The sequence below is a fragment of the Cervus canadensis genome, chromosome 16 (assembly GCF_019320065.1).
Source record: "Cervus canadensis isolate Bull #8, Minnesota chromosome 16, ASM1932006v1, whole genome shotgun sequence".
Taxonomy (NCBI): Eukaryota; Metazoa; Chordata; class Mammalia; order Artiodactyla; family Cervidae; genus Cervus; species Cervus canadensis.
In genome coordinates, this window is record NC_057401.1 from 19868171 (window position 1) to 19881692 (window position 13522).

The 13522-nt window shown below is 38.5% G+C and overlaps 1 protein-coding gene across 2 annotated transcripts; it reads right to left on the reverse strand.

Moving 5' to 3' along the window:
* Positions 1 to 1077: 1077 nt before the first annotated feature.
* On the reverse strand, positions 1078 to 6153 carry GAPT (GRB2 binding adaptor protein, transmembrane). 2 transcript variants are annotated; one of them, XM_043489218.1, is made up of 2 exons: positions 5997 to 6153; positions 1078 to 2789 (listed from the first exon to the last, which is right to left on the reverse strand). In XM_043489218.1, exon 2 carries the CDS (start codon positions 2497 to 2499, stop codon positions 2020 to 2022), a length of 480 nt encoding a protein of 159 aa, XP_043345153.1. In that variant the 5' UTR covers positions 2500 to 2789; positions 5997 to 6153; the 3' UTR covers positions 1078 to 2019. The 2 variants fall into 2 exon arrangements, with proteins under 2 accessions (XP_043345153.1, XP_043345152.1); XM_043489217.1 differs by having other exon boundaries at positions 1078 to 2891.
* Positions 6154 to 13522: the final 7369 nt, after the last annotated feature.

A 13522-nucleotide genomic window follows, 5' to 3' on the forward strand; every position in this document is an offset into this window, starting at 1 on the left:
AACAGCTTCTCTGGTACCCATCTGTGGCTGGTCACTTTGATGGTAAGACTCGTCCCCTTCCGTAATACCATCGAGCTGTTCTGGATCAACCCCCTTGCTCATTCCAGCCTGCTGCCCAGGATCCTAGCAGGACAGAGAGACTCCCTGTCACACCACATCTACAGCCCTTTCGCCCTCAGGTCTCAGCCTAAGTATCCCTTTAGACAGGCCTCCTTAGGTAATCTGATTAAAATCCGAATCCTTTTCCCTACTGAATGCCATTGTTCTCAAACACAGAAAGCTTTTTTCCTTCAAAACACCTACTGTATCATTTTTAGTTGTATCACTCAGGGTCCACTTTGGGAACCAGAAACCATACCAGTTTGTTTTAAAATGGAGAACTGGATATATAGCATTAATTAAAATAAAAAAAGTATTGATAGGCTGAAAAGACAGAAAGAGGCCATTGAGGTACCAGAGAGATAGTAAATGCAGCAAATAGCCACCATACCTAAGACTGGGGATTATCAGAAACTTGAAGGAGGACTGGGACCCGGAGCTGTAGGTGCCGTTTGTTTCCTGCTGGTCCCTCGGGAGCTTGGAGGAGGGCTGGAGGAGCTGGTTCTCAGATACTAAGGAAAGGGTGCTACTTGGCTGGTGCTGGCCTCTCTGACAAGGTGCAAAGAAGTTGCTTCTAAGGAGTGCTGGAAGAAACTGGAAACTGCAAACCACCAGTGATGCTGGAGTAAATTAAACGAAAATAGTACCTCTCAGGACAACAGGGAGAACGAGAAGGGGCAGGCCCCCTTTGCTTCCTGTTTATTGCCTACCAGCCTTCCCCTGTTGAGAGATCCTAATGTGGATACACCTGGCAAAGAAAAAAGGTAGTTTGCAGAGTTCCAGCCTGAGCAATTTAGAGCAGCATATCCAACGGTGGGTTTAAGAAGTATCATAGCTTAATAAAGAGCATAGTAGTTGTAGATTGTCTTTTCTTTCATGCTAGGCAGTGTGTGCTCAGGACCCATGTCTTTCTTTTCACTGTTCTACCCCGTCCCTGTGTACAGCACAGTAAGAAGTAAATAGAAGGTACTCAATAAATATTCCTTGGATGGATGGATTTATTAGATTGTTTTCAAAAGTACTTAGCAAAGAGTACAGTTCAATTCTTGCCAACTGAACAATATTGAGTGCCTCATATGGCAGTCTATAGACATTGGGGCTAAAATATGAATATGAGGCAGTTCCTTACTATTTAGTATGGTTAGGACATTCTCATATGACACTAAATAATAAAATGCCATTGCAAACACTCATATGTTTAAATGCCCAAAGAACTGAACAGGCAGCAAAATCTAGAGGACACCAGGAAAAGAAAGACGGTATACATGGGTTTGGAATGATTCAAAGACTCGGATGGAAGAAGTTATGGTCCAAGGCAGGCTTAAGAGGGGGCAGACAAGGAAAGCTGAGGAGGAGAGGTGGGTTTGGCAGGTTTTGAGAGGCTTCTGATGAACACAGAGAAGTGAGAGATTAATATGTCACTGGAAAAGTAAATTTGAACTGTGTACAATTCTGGAGCTAGAATTTTGAGTAGTATGTCTTTTGCAAAGAGGAGACAGTAAGAGGTTTTATGCAGAGGAGTGATGTGGCCACTGTGAATGTTTTCTGAAGATGAATCTGGCGGCGTCTCAAGGATTCTGCAGTTATGCGGCATCACTCAGTATATAGGAACTGAAGCCAGAAAGACTAGTGAGCAGACGGTGGCAATCCTGAGCCAGATAAGTGGTCCAGATAGAAAAAGAAGAAAAAGATAGCAAGTAATGCTCAGAAGGAAGAATCAACGAAACATAATTCAGAATTAATCCAGGCCAAGAAGGGTGGCGAGGATATCTAGAATTAATGCACAGTGGTATACACAGGATTCAGAAGGGTGGCAATAAAGGAGATCATCAAGTTTCAACAGAAGAGCTTGATGGTATCAGTACAATAAAGTCTCAGCGAATACTTCCCCTCCAATAACTAAACACACATTTTGCAAAATTAATATGAATCTGGAAGAATATATATGTCTTCCTCTGGAGGGGCTTCAGAAGTACCAGGCTTCTCAAAGTTATAATAGTCACACGGTGATATCTCGTTTCCGTAGATATGCTCCTCGGGATTGGTCTGCCAAGTATTTTCATACAGTTCCTTGTCCGTTTCTCCTTTAGCTTTGGGAGGATGCACTTTCACATTTTCATAGTTGTTATGGATGTTAGTGTCCTTCCCAGAAGAGTGGCGGTCTTGAGTTTGAACTGAGATTTTATGCTTTGGGCTGATAAACTGGGGACCCAAGGAGGATGTTTTAGTATAGTCTTTTCTCCTGCTTCTCCTCCTTTGCAAAAACTTTGGTAAGGTAAATTGCACGGTATTCTGGTGTTTCCAATGCCAAACACACCCGATTCCACAGATCACCAACAGTAAAAGAAGGGAAATTCCTATAGACACGGCCACTGAAGTATTTCCACAGATTTCCAGCATCTCTGCACAAACAATGTTGTTTGTTACTACGGTGAAGCCCTTAATGAATTCACAGGTACAAGCCACTGTACTTTCTCGTAAAGTACGGTTTGAAAGTAATTTCGGAAGCTCGTTTTGACATTTCTGTTTCAGATATGAAAGGACATTATGTGGCAAATTCTTGGTGTCAGAGGAGAGATTGAGTAACCTTGATTTTGGAAGCTGGCTCTCGTTGTATCTGATGATTACACAATTGTTATTGTATAGTTGCACTGTGTCAGAAGGGATTTTATCCAACTCCGCTTCCTTTGCTATCAATGAATCACAAAATGAAGCACAAATGAGTGGAAAATAATAACAGAGTAGAAAACTCAAGAAAGGGAAGGTTGAATGATCTGCCATCCAGGTGCCTGCTATAAATTAAAAACATTTTAATTGCATATTTAATACATAGCACAATAAAAAAAAATCTGCCAATTTCTACCACTACATTAAGCATTAGCATTTAGGGAACTCTTCCTTCAAGATAGAATATAGTACTAGTTGCAGCACTGGGTTTTTGCTTTAATATAGAAGGCAGTACTAGCTGTTGGATTCAGTGAGTTTTTACTTTAACATAGAATACAGTCCTCACTGGTGTGAGGGGGTGGGAGAGTTAAAATAACATGTCTGCTGAAGTCTGAGTGGTTTTATCACTTAGATTTCAACGTGGTTTTTGACAACAAGGCTAATCATCTTCAAGAGAAAGATAATGCGTCAAACACAACGGGAGGAAAGGGACGAGAGTACAGATGGACAATCATTTCTACCCCCTATCACCTCCTCTGTGAAGCCTCGCCCCTCTTTCTAGTGGTCAGAGACCATGTCTGCTTCTTAATCACACCTTACTTTGTGTCCCCATATTAAAGAGTCAGCTCTCTATTAATGGGGCTTCCCTTGTGGCTCAGCTGGTAAAGAATCCACCTGCAATGTGGGAGACCTGGGTTCAATCCCTGGGTTGGGAAGGTCCCCTGGAGAAGGGAAAGGCTACCCACTCCAGTATTCTGGTCTGGAGAATTCTATAGTCCATGGGGTCGCAAAGAGTCGGATGCGACCGAGCGACTTTCACTTTCACTTTCTCTATTATAGCATGACAACTTAAATTACACGAAATTGTGTCTTCTTATCTGGTTATATGGTAGAGAGGGATCAGGTCTTTTCCTCTGTATATTCCTAGAGAATATGTATAACACCTAGCACAGAAAAGACACTCAGTCAATATTTATTGAATAAATGATTAAATAAACATAGGACTCCAAATCTAAACATCTGTTTAAGCTGATAGTTTAAAATGCAAGACGTGTCTTGTAAAGGGTACAGTGTGTACTTAAAAGAAGAAAAGAGTCCTTTGATGTAAAAACAAAATACCTATAACCAAAATATTTAAAATAGAATTTGAGAGTCTTCCTATCACTAGTCTAATCACAACTTCCAGCAAATAACTTTCATTTAATTAAGATAATTTTATAGTTTTACCTGTTGATGCTTTAAAATGGCAGAGGGGAGAGAAACTGGAAGTATTCAACTACTCTGAATGTTCTACTACGATTTTATTAACAAAACATTACTGCTGTATGTTTTTAGACTAGACACAGATATACTTACATCCAACATTGTTTTCATCATTGTTGTTTTCTTCCAGTTTTATTGAGATATATAATTGATATACCACACAGTATCAGTTTAAGGTATACAATATGATGATATGATATTTGCATGTACTGTGAACTATTTACCACACTAAATTTAGTTAACATCCATCAGCTCAGTTAAACATTTTTTTTTCTTATGATGAGAACCTTAATGATCTACTCTTTTAGCAACTTTCAAATAGATACTATAGCATTGATAACTATAGTCATTCAATTTCACAGTGCTTATGAGATGATGATCATCATCTACTGAAAGTCCATCAGTAGCATTTAGTTACTTGGGGTCAGCTTTTAAACACTGTTACATGGATTATCTCATTTAACCCTACCATTCACAACTGTCATGGGAAGTAGATACTACTGTTATCCTTATTTTATACATGAGAAACAAGATGATTAAGTTAAGTAACTTCTTTAATGACTAAGAAGTGATTAAATCTGGATTCAATTAAAATTTTCCCCTAAATATTATCCCTACCCAGGCTTCTATAAATGTCTGTCAAGCACATCCATAACTAAATTTTTATAGATGATTAGCTCTGAGGTTCTTGGGGTTTGGAATCGTATCTTATTTATCTTTATATTACCAGCAGCAGTATTAGACACAGAATAGCTGGTTTGTTAAATACTTGCAAATGAATACAGCAACCTGCATTAGGATAAAAACAGTAGTGACAGACAAGAAAGAAAGAAACCCTGAAATTGTGCCCTGCTCTCAGTGAGTACTCACGTACAACAGTGAACATTTCTAAACTTGTTCAAGGTTAGAATACATCAAATGTGCAAATTTTCAATCTGGCATTTCACATAAAATACTAAATTAAATATGAGATGCAGCTGATTTATAAAATTTCTTTGATAAAACTATAGGGACAGACATCCTGGACTGCAACATCTTTTAATCTCTTTGGAACTTTTGTAGGTTCCCTCCTTTCTAAGGCCAGACACATTGCTTCGTGTTCAAGGTTTGGCAAGGGACTTCGGTCATTAGGATCCCACTTCCTTTCTGCAACAGCTGAGAACTGACCATATGTAATACATTTTATGGTATAAATAATAACTCATTTAAGTAAATGTTTGCCAGCATATTTGAACTAAATTTCAAATATTGATTGAAACTAATCAGCTTTTTAAAAAGTGCCATGATTGCAACAGAAGCAAGAAGGCTTACCTAAAGCCCTCTGAGGATAAGGTAATATATCACTCTCTGGATTTCCAAGAGGAGAATTTACTTTTAACCATCTATGTCATTCTGTGGAGAGCAGACATTTAAGTACGTTCCCAAAATTAAAACTGTTTATCAAAGACGTGTTTACTGAGATAAAGACAAGGAGACATCTTACAGGAAAATAAATGTATCTGTTCCCTTTTTTCAAAATATTAGGAAAAGCCCTGTAAGACGGAAACAAAGATCTACTAGAATTGGAGCCATATGTTAAATAAGAGTCCTTCAAAGGTAACTTTTAAGTTTCACTTTGCCCAATTTGAAAGAGGGCTTTCAGTTTTGGAAAACAATTCCAACAGGTATACCCAACCATTATTCATTTGTCTTAAAATCACAAATTGTTGACAAACTTCTGAAATTTTAGTCAGATACTGCCCTTCTATTTGAAAAGAAGGCAACAACTAAGCATACCCTTGTACTTGTGAGGCTCTCCACCAGTGAGGAAGCACTAACCTCACAGGTTGTAAACTGGGTTTTCAACATCTGGCCACCTAATGCTACACACACTCTGTCTGATAAGATAAAACGCCATGATTATTTCAAATGAACTATTACTTTATAGTTTTCATTCCCCAAATACCTTGAAGCAGGTTCTCACTTACCTTGAGATTTGTATGCCAAGCTTTCTTTTGTTCTTTTGGTTCTGTTTCAAACCCGCTTTGGTTTAGAACTTGTTCCTCTTTTCACTCTTCACGTAGGTTAGTTACTTCCTTCTTTACCGCTCCTTTCAGATGATTTCATACTTGCAAAGTTTCCTGGCTCAAGAGGAAGTTCTTATCATATACATAAGAACTGAGATAAATTGTATGAGTTTTTGAATAAGGAAGTCCAGCCCTTCATCTTTCAGTTCAGTTCAGTTCAGTCGCTCAGTCATGTCCGACTCTTTGTGACCCCATGAATCACAGCATGCCAGGCCTCCCTGTCCATCACCAACTCCCAGAGTAACTCTCCAACTGTATCAGAAACTGATGCGTGAGGCCTAGGTGGTTTTTTATTTGGACAATATTCGCAGCCTTCACTTTATTTTTATTTATTTTTCTTTTTTAAGCATCAGAAATGTATTCTCTCCCATTGTGGAGGCCAGAAATCCAAATTCAAGGGGTGGGCAGGGCGGTTCTTCCAGACGCTCCAGGGGAGAATCCATCCAGGCCTCTCTCCTGGCTTTGGGTGCTTCCTGGTGCTTCGTAGACACAGCACCCCCATCTCTGCTCTGCTGTCTCATCGCTTCTCCGCTTGTCTTTCCCACTGTGTACCTTTTATAAGGTCACTGTCCTTAGATGCAGGACCACCCAGATAATCCAGGATGATCTTTTCTCAGACCTTTCATTATATGTACACCTGCAAAGATCCTACTTCTAAATAAGGTCCTGTTCACAGCCTCCAGGAATTAGGATTTAGATGGCTTTTGTGGTGGGGGGCAGGGGCGGGGATGGGGCACAGTGGGAATCACTATTCAACCCACTAAAATACCTAAAAAATTGTGCATTTTACCTTTTACTATTTATAACTTTTTAAAAGTTTTATACTGTATGTAATCTTCAGGCAGTCCTCACTTGAGAATCAGCATTCTGATTGCTTTTTATTTATTTATTTTTGGCTGGTAACCCTTTATTATTATTTTTTCATTTATTTTTATTAGTTGGAGGCTAATTACTTTACAATATTGTAGTGGTTTTTGCCATACATTGACATGAATCAGTCATGGATTTACATGTATTCCCCATCCCGATCCCCCCTCCCGCCTCCCTCCCCATTCCATCCCTCTGGGTCTTCCCAGTGCACCAGCCCTGAGCGCTTGTCTCATGCATCCAACCTGGGCTGGTGATCTGTTTCACCCTTGATAGTATACTTGTTTCAATGCTGTTCTCTCAGAACATCCCACCCTCGCCTTCTCCCACAGAGTCCCAAAGTCTGTTCTGTACATCCGTGTCTCTTTTTCTGTTTTGCATATAGGGTTATCGTTACCATCTTTTAAAATTCCATATATATGCGTTAGTCTACTGTATTGGTGTTTATCTTTCTGGCTTACTTCACTCTGTATAATGGGCTCCAGTTTCATCCATCTCATTAGAACTGATTCAAATGAATTCTTTTTAACGGCTGAGTAATATTCCATGGTGTATATGTACCATAGCTTTCTTATCCATTTGTCTGCTGATGGGCATCTAGGTTGCTTTCATGTCCTGGCTGTTATAAACAGTGCTGCAATGAACATTGGGGTACACGTGTCTCTTTCAGTCTAGTTTCCTCAGTGTATATGCCCAGGAGTGGGATTGCTGGGTCATGTGGCAGTTCTATTTCCAGTTTTTTAAGGAATCTCCACACTGTTCTCCATAGTGGCTGTACTAGTTTGCATTCCCACCAATAGTGTAAGAGGGTTCCCTTTTCTCCACACCCTCTCCAGCATTTATTGCTTGTAGACTTTTGGATAGCAGCCATCCTGACTGCCGTGTAATGGTACCTCGTTGCGGTTTTGAATTGCATTTCTCGGATAATGAGTGATGTTGAGCATCTTTTCATGTGTTTGTTAGCCATCTGTGTGTCTTCTTTGGAGAAATGTCTGTTTAGTTCTTTGACCCATTTTTTTGATTTTAAAATTTTTACAAAAAAATATTTTTAAAATATGGTAATGCACAGGTCTTGTTGATTAATCTGCTTGTATACTAGCACAGTCCTTGCTCCCAATACTAACTCCCAGTGCACCAGGTTACATCAATACTTGTCAAACCAGTCTCCCAATTTCAGTTCAGAATATGCTAATATTCTTTTAAACTGATAAGACAGGATTTCCTAAAGTATGTTCCCAAGTGCACTGCTTCTGGAATCTTCTAGGAGGTGTTTCACCAAGTAAATTTGGGAAAGACTGCTCACCTGGAGACTCACAGGCACCTCAGCATCCTGAAGGCTGTGAGCAGTCTTACAGTCAGCAAACAAAACCAACCAAATATGAGAGAAAAACTGCTTAACTCTCTTTAATTATAGTAGCCAACATTCTCTGAGCACTTACTATGTATTCTAAACCTTCATATGCTACTCAGTAAATCCTGAAAACAACTTGATGGGAGAGGACTCTATTTGTCCTCTCTTACAGAGGAGGGTATGGAGGCCGAGTGGTGAGGTAATCACTCCCTCTGTGCGGGCGTCAGTCGACCTCCAGCACCTGTGTGCTAACCCCAGGATTCGAGCTGTCTCGCTAGGCTGAACGACAAGTTTTCATCACAGAACACTTACTTAACAGCACCTCTCAGAGGATAACTCTTTGGAATACCAATATGGGAAACGCTGAGTTAGACAGACAAGATAACAAAGTAATGGAAATTTTTGCCTTTCAAGCTGTACTGGAAGTTTTTCAAGCACAGAGGATAAACTTTGTGTAGAGTGGTTTAAAAGAAGATTTAGTTACTGAAATACCAATTGGATGTTTGAAGAATAAGTCGGTCAATATTGACTGGACATTGACATTGTGCCAGGCATTATGCTAAGCAATGTGGGTGCAATAGTGAACACACTCCCTTGCAGCACCTAAAGCCTAGTGAAAAGGCTTATCTGCAGATCTCTTCAGATCAAGACAATAGGAGCTAAGAGAAGACACTGCTACACACAGGCAGTGGGGACAAGGAAAGAGACATCCAGCTAAGAACTGCCAGGGAAAGGACGACATGAGCAAGGCCTCCCAGGACATGAAGGACATAATCAAAGGCGGACAGCAGTGTTCTAGGCAATGACCCCAGAGTGCAGGAGGTATCTAGTTGTGAAGCTTTAAATGTCAATTCAGTCTTTAGACCTACCAGTATCTTACCTTTAGCTGCCCTCCCACCTAATAATACAAACAGAAACACACACACACACACATGCACACAATCTGCAAGTAATGTAACAAAGATAATATTTATGTAAAATTATGCAGTCTACTCTAGAACTCAGGACAACCGGATATCCATCCAGATTTCATCTTTTGAACTTATGGAAAGTTGCTTCACCATTTATCACTTTAGTTTTTTGGAAGATAAATAAAATGAAGGGATACTGCTTGGCTTTTTCTCCAGAGAGGATTTTTAATTTTAGGTAATAGATATAACCATTCTTTGAATTTATAAAAAAGATGCTATATACATATTTTGTCAAAACAGAATTATTGTAGAATCATTTGTATGAATCAGATATTATGTCTTGAGTTCTACTCTTCTATCTTACAGTTCCCTTTGTAGACGTGGTTGGGTGCATTCAGGGTGGTAAGTCTGTAGACAACAGTTCCCTTTTTAATCATAGTGGTTATGGTTAGGTTTTCTTTTCCTGCTTTTCTTTCTATCATGTGGTTTGGGTAGCAGAGGGCCTGGTAAGTAATTTGTTCTCTAGTGTAACTTGGACTAAATAGTTTATCCAAATTTTCTTCTATTACTTGATGATTAACAACCAATAAACTGTGATTTAAATTCCTAGCCATTTCTTTTGTGTAGTTAATATCTACGTATTTTAACCGTGTGCTTTTTCAGGTGTTTAATCTGAGTAGTATCAGTGACAATAGACATGGACAAATGTTTGTGTATGTGGATTTTATTTGAAGGCATGCTTGACTAAAAAACATTTTCCTGGACATTCTCTGTAAGGAGCCCTTGAACTCCATGCTACTAGTTAAAAGCATTATGGAAACATACATTTTAGCATAAAGCATTATGTTGCATGGGAAAGATAATGATACACTTAGTGCTAGCAAATTCATTAATACTGATTTGTTTATGGGATTAGCCACAAAGCAACTCGAACTTTAATGGAATGAGTCAACTCATAAAGTTTCACTGTGGGGACCAAGGAGTTAAGAAAACTTTAAAATGAGGAAATTGAGCAGCTGAAGGTAAGGAGAGAAGGCATGAATAAGAGGAAGTCAAAATAGAACCACTGTTGCTTTAGCTACTCTTAGTGTCGATCCTGTTAGCAGCAGGCAAACCTAAATTATTGAATACAGAATTTTGAGGGGGGTGGGAATGGACTTTCTGAAAGGGATCTGAGATATCATTTAGTTGAGGAATTCATTCCCAAACCTGAAAGTCTATCAAGATCACTTATAAAGCTTTTAAAAAATTACACATTCCTAGGACCCTAGGGATTCTGCCTCATTATGTCTGGGATGGGGCCCAGGGATCTTCATTCTAAAAGTTAAGAATAATATAAAGGAATAATATAAAGGAATTTATGAGTTAGAGAAATAAGGGAATGCACAGACTGTAGGGGGAAGAATTTTTACTTTTGATTTTACAGTCTTTTATACTACTTGATCTTATACCACTTTCATAACAAAAAGGACTAAGATATCCTTAGATGGTTTTGATTTGTGGCCATGTTTGGGAATCACTGATACAATTGAACCCTCTGAGGGTAAGAGAAGTGATGTGGTTTACTCCAAACCCTTCAGCCAAGAAAGTAGAAATCTAGCCCAGATATAAAAAGTCTCTTGAATCTGACCCAGTAATTTTCTTCTATGCCACACTATTTTCGTGAGGACTAGGAAAAGGAAAGTCCCTAGATGTCACCTTCAAGAGTAACTTTTTTTTCCTCCTTATAGTGTCAGAATATATTTGACAGAAAGATAGAGATAACAAAATGAGACAACAAAATCCATCAGGGATGCAAAAAGTAGCAAACCATGAAAGATGTTACTCTATTGGTGGACCATTTTTAGCTATGACATCTGCTTGTCAGACTAAAGAGACAGACATTGTTATGATTCCTTAAAAAATGTAGAAAGGTTAGATGATGGTCAAAGGCTAAAAAAGAAGACCCTGAAAGAAAAAGTAAAAAGACCTAGGAATTGTACCCCTACATAAATACTCAACAGAAATGAAGGCCATTTCTGATAATGACTGCTTTCTCCATAATACCCCAAATCTCTAGAAATATTCCAAATGTCCATCAACAGTACAGTGGGTAAATGGAGCATACTAAATCCACACAATGTAGTACTACACAACAAGAACAACAACCAAGTTACTGATATGCACAAAAACATGGATGGATCTCACAAACTTAACATAGAATTAAAGAAGCTATGCACAAAAGATGAATGCATGTTGAGTGATCCCACTCCCCAAATCATGGAAAGCTTTCCACAAACATTTAATGGTAAAAGTTGGAAGAGTAATGATTACTACAGATTGGGAGGTACATAAGCAAGCCCTCTTGGATGCTAGAAAATGTGCTCTATCTTAATCTTTGTGGTGGCCACAAAGACATACCTATATGTAACCATTTATCAAGCTAGCCATTTCAGATTTATGCACACTGTGTTATTGTGTCTTAATTAGTCTTCCTCTACAAAAAGGAAACTAGAGACGAACAGTAAGTTAGTAAAAGTCATGAAAAATTGAGATAACTAGATATGATTTTTATTTGTTCAGATTTTTATTCATTCATCTTCTTTGCTAAACTGGTTTACTAACTTGATGGAGAAACTTTGCTATATTATAGGTAGACTTTGAGCTGGAATAATTATAAGTTTAGCTGGAGCTTCCCAAGCCTGGAGGTTGGTAAAAACTGGTGGTAAGCAGGATAGAAGTTATTAATGAACCTTGAGCTTCCATTTAGTCAAAGCAGGGAATTTCTACTTTCTGGGATTATTTATATGGTCTTTCATTGGCACACCTTGACGTACTTAAGGGATGTGTTACTGAGAAATTATATTCATCTAAAACCACAGGTATACACTACAATATTGTAAAGTAATTAGCCTCCAATTAAAATAAATAACTTAATTTAAAATTTTAAAAAAAGATAAAAAAATAAAGTAAAATCACAGGTATAAAGCAATTTTACCTAAAAGGAATAATTCTGGGATCTTGGGCAAGTAATACAGCTTCTCCATCTTGCTTTCCTCATCCACAAGACAACAACGGATTCAGTAATCCCTAAGATTCCTTCAAGTTCTACTAATTACAAATGAACAGCATAAAAATGGTCATCACATTCAGAAGAGGGTGTTTCAAAGTGGTTCTCATGTTTGCCATATACTTCCTTTTACTCCAACTCCCCTTTTTCATCATAAGTCTTTCCTAATTGCTAACACATATCAGATAACAAGACCTGAAGCTTGCTTCAACTTTACTTGAACAACACTTCTCCTTGCCCCACTGTTTGTCCTATTTTAATTCCTTCAGATTAAAATAAATAGACATTGGGAAAGCTGAAAAAAACTGAAAACATTTTACTTCTTCATGAACAAAACTGAAAGCTGTATAATTTAACAGTCCCATAGTAGATACATCATCTTAGAATGTGTATATAATTTCACAAGTCAGATAATAGATAAACTATTTAAACAGATTTCTGTTGTTCATTTGAGGAGAAGAGTACTATAAACTAGGATTAATAATAGATGCCAAATCAGTCACTGGCTGATTCTGCCAACTTCTTCAGCAAATGTTGTAAGGCATAGCATAACACATCATTACTTAAAAATAACTGGACATATTTTAAAACTTTACGCTGTAGTTAGGCTGGGTGTGAGAACTACTGGATAGCAGACTCCTTTCTCCCATGAACAGTGTTAATCACTATTACCTTTTCAAACCTGGCATGCGAGGGGAGACTCACTCATCAGAGGAAAGCTTATTCTTAGCCCTTTGCTTGAAGATAGAGTGATCTGAGTTATAACCTGATTCTGACCACAAAATTGGGGAGTAGGGCGAGAAGAGTAGCTGCTTTAGAGTCACTTTCCCCCCCAAACTGAGATGGTACTCAGAGTGGGTGATACTGAGATGGGGCAGGAACCCGTCTGAAAGGGTCCTGATAATGAGGGCCTCTGCTCCCCTTGTGGGAAACACACTCTGGAAGCCTATTTATCTTCAGGTAGATACTGGTGAACATTCACCCAGAACAGGAGGTCATTTAGTATGTGAGGTATAAATCATTAATGGTCTCAGATAAGCCAGTGTTATGCCCCAATGAAATTGGAGTCTCTGAAACCCATTTTTTATGTTTCCTTATAGACCAGTGGCTTCTCCTTAGTACACCAGGCTAAAGTCATGCATGTTAATTCTTAAGAGACATATCTCACCGTGATATGTTCTTTTTATTGGTTTATCAGAATTTGAAGCGCTTCCCCTCTTGTCCTCAGAGTCTATCCTAACATTAACTA

Bases quoted from the DNA above. Each gene is read 5' to 3' on its own strand.
- GAPT (XM_043489217.1), bottom strand. From the start codon at position 2,880: ATGGCAGATCATTCAACCTTCCCTTTCTTGAGTTTTCTACTCTGTTAT.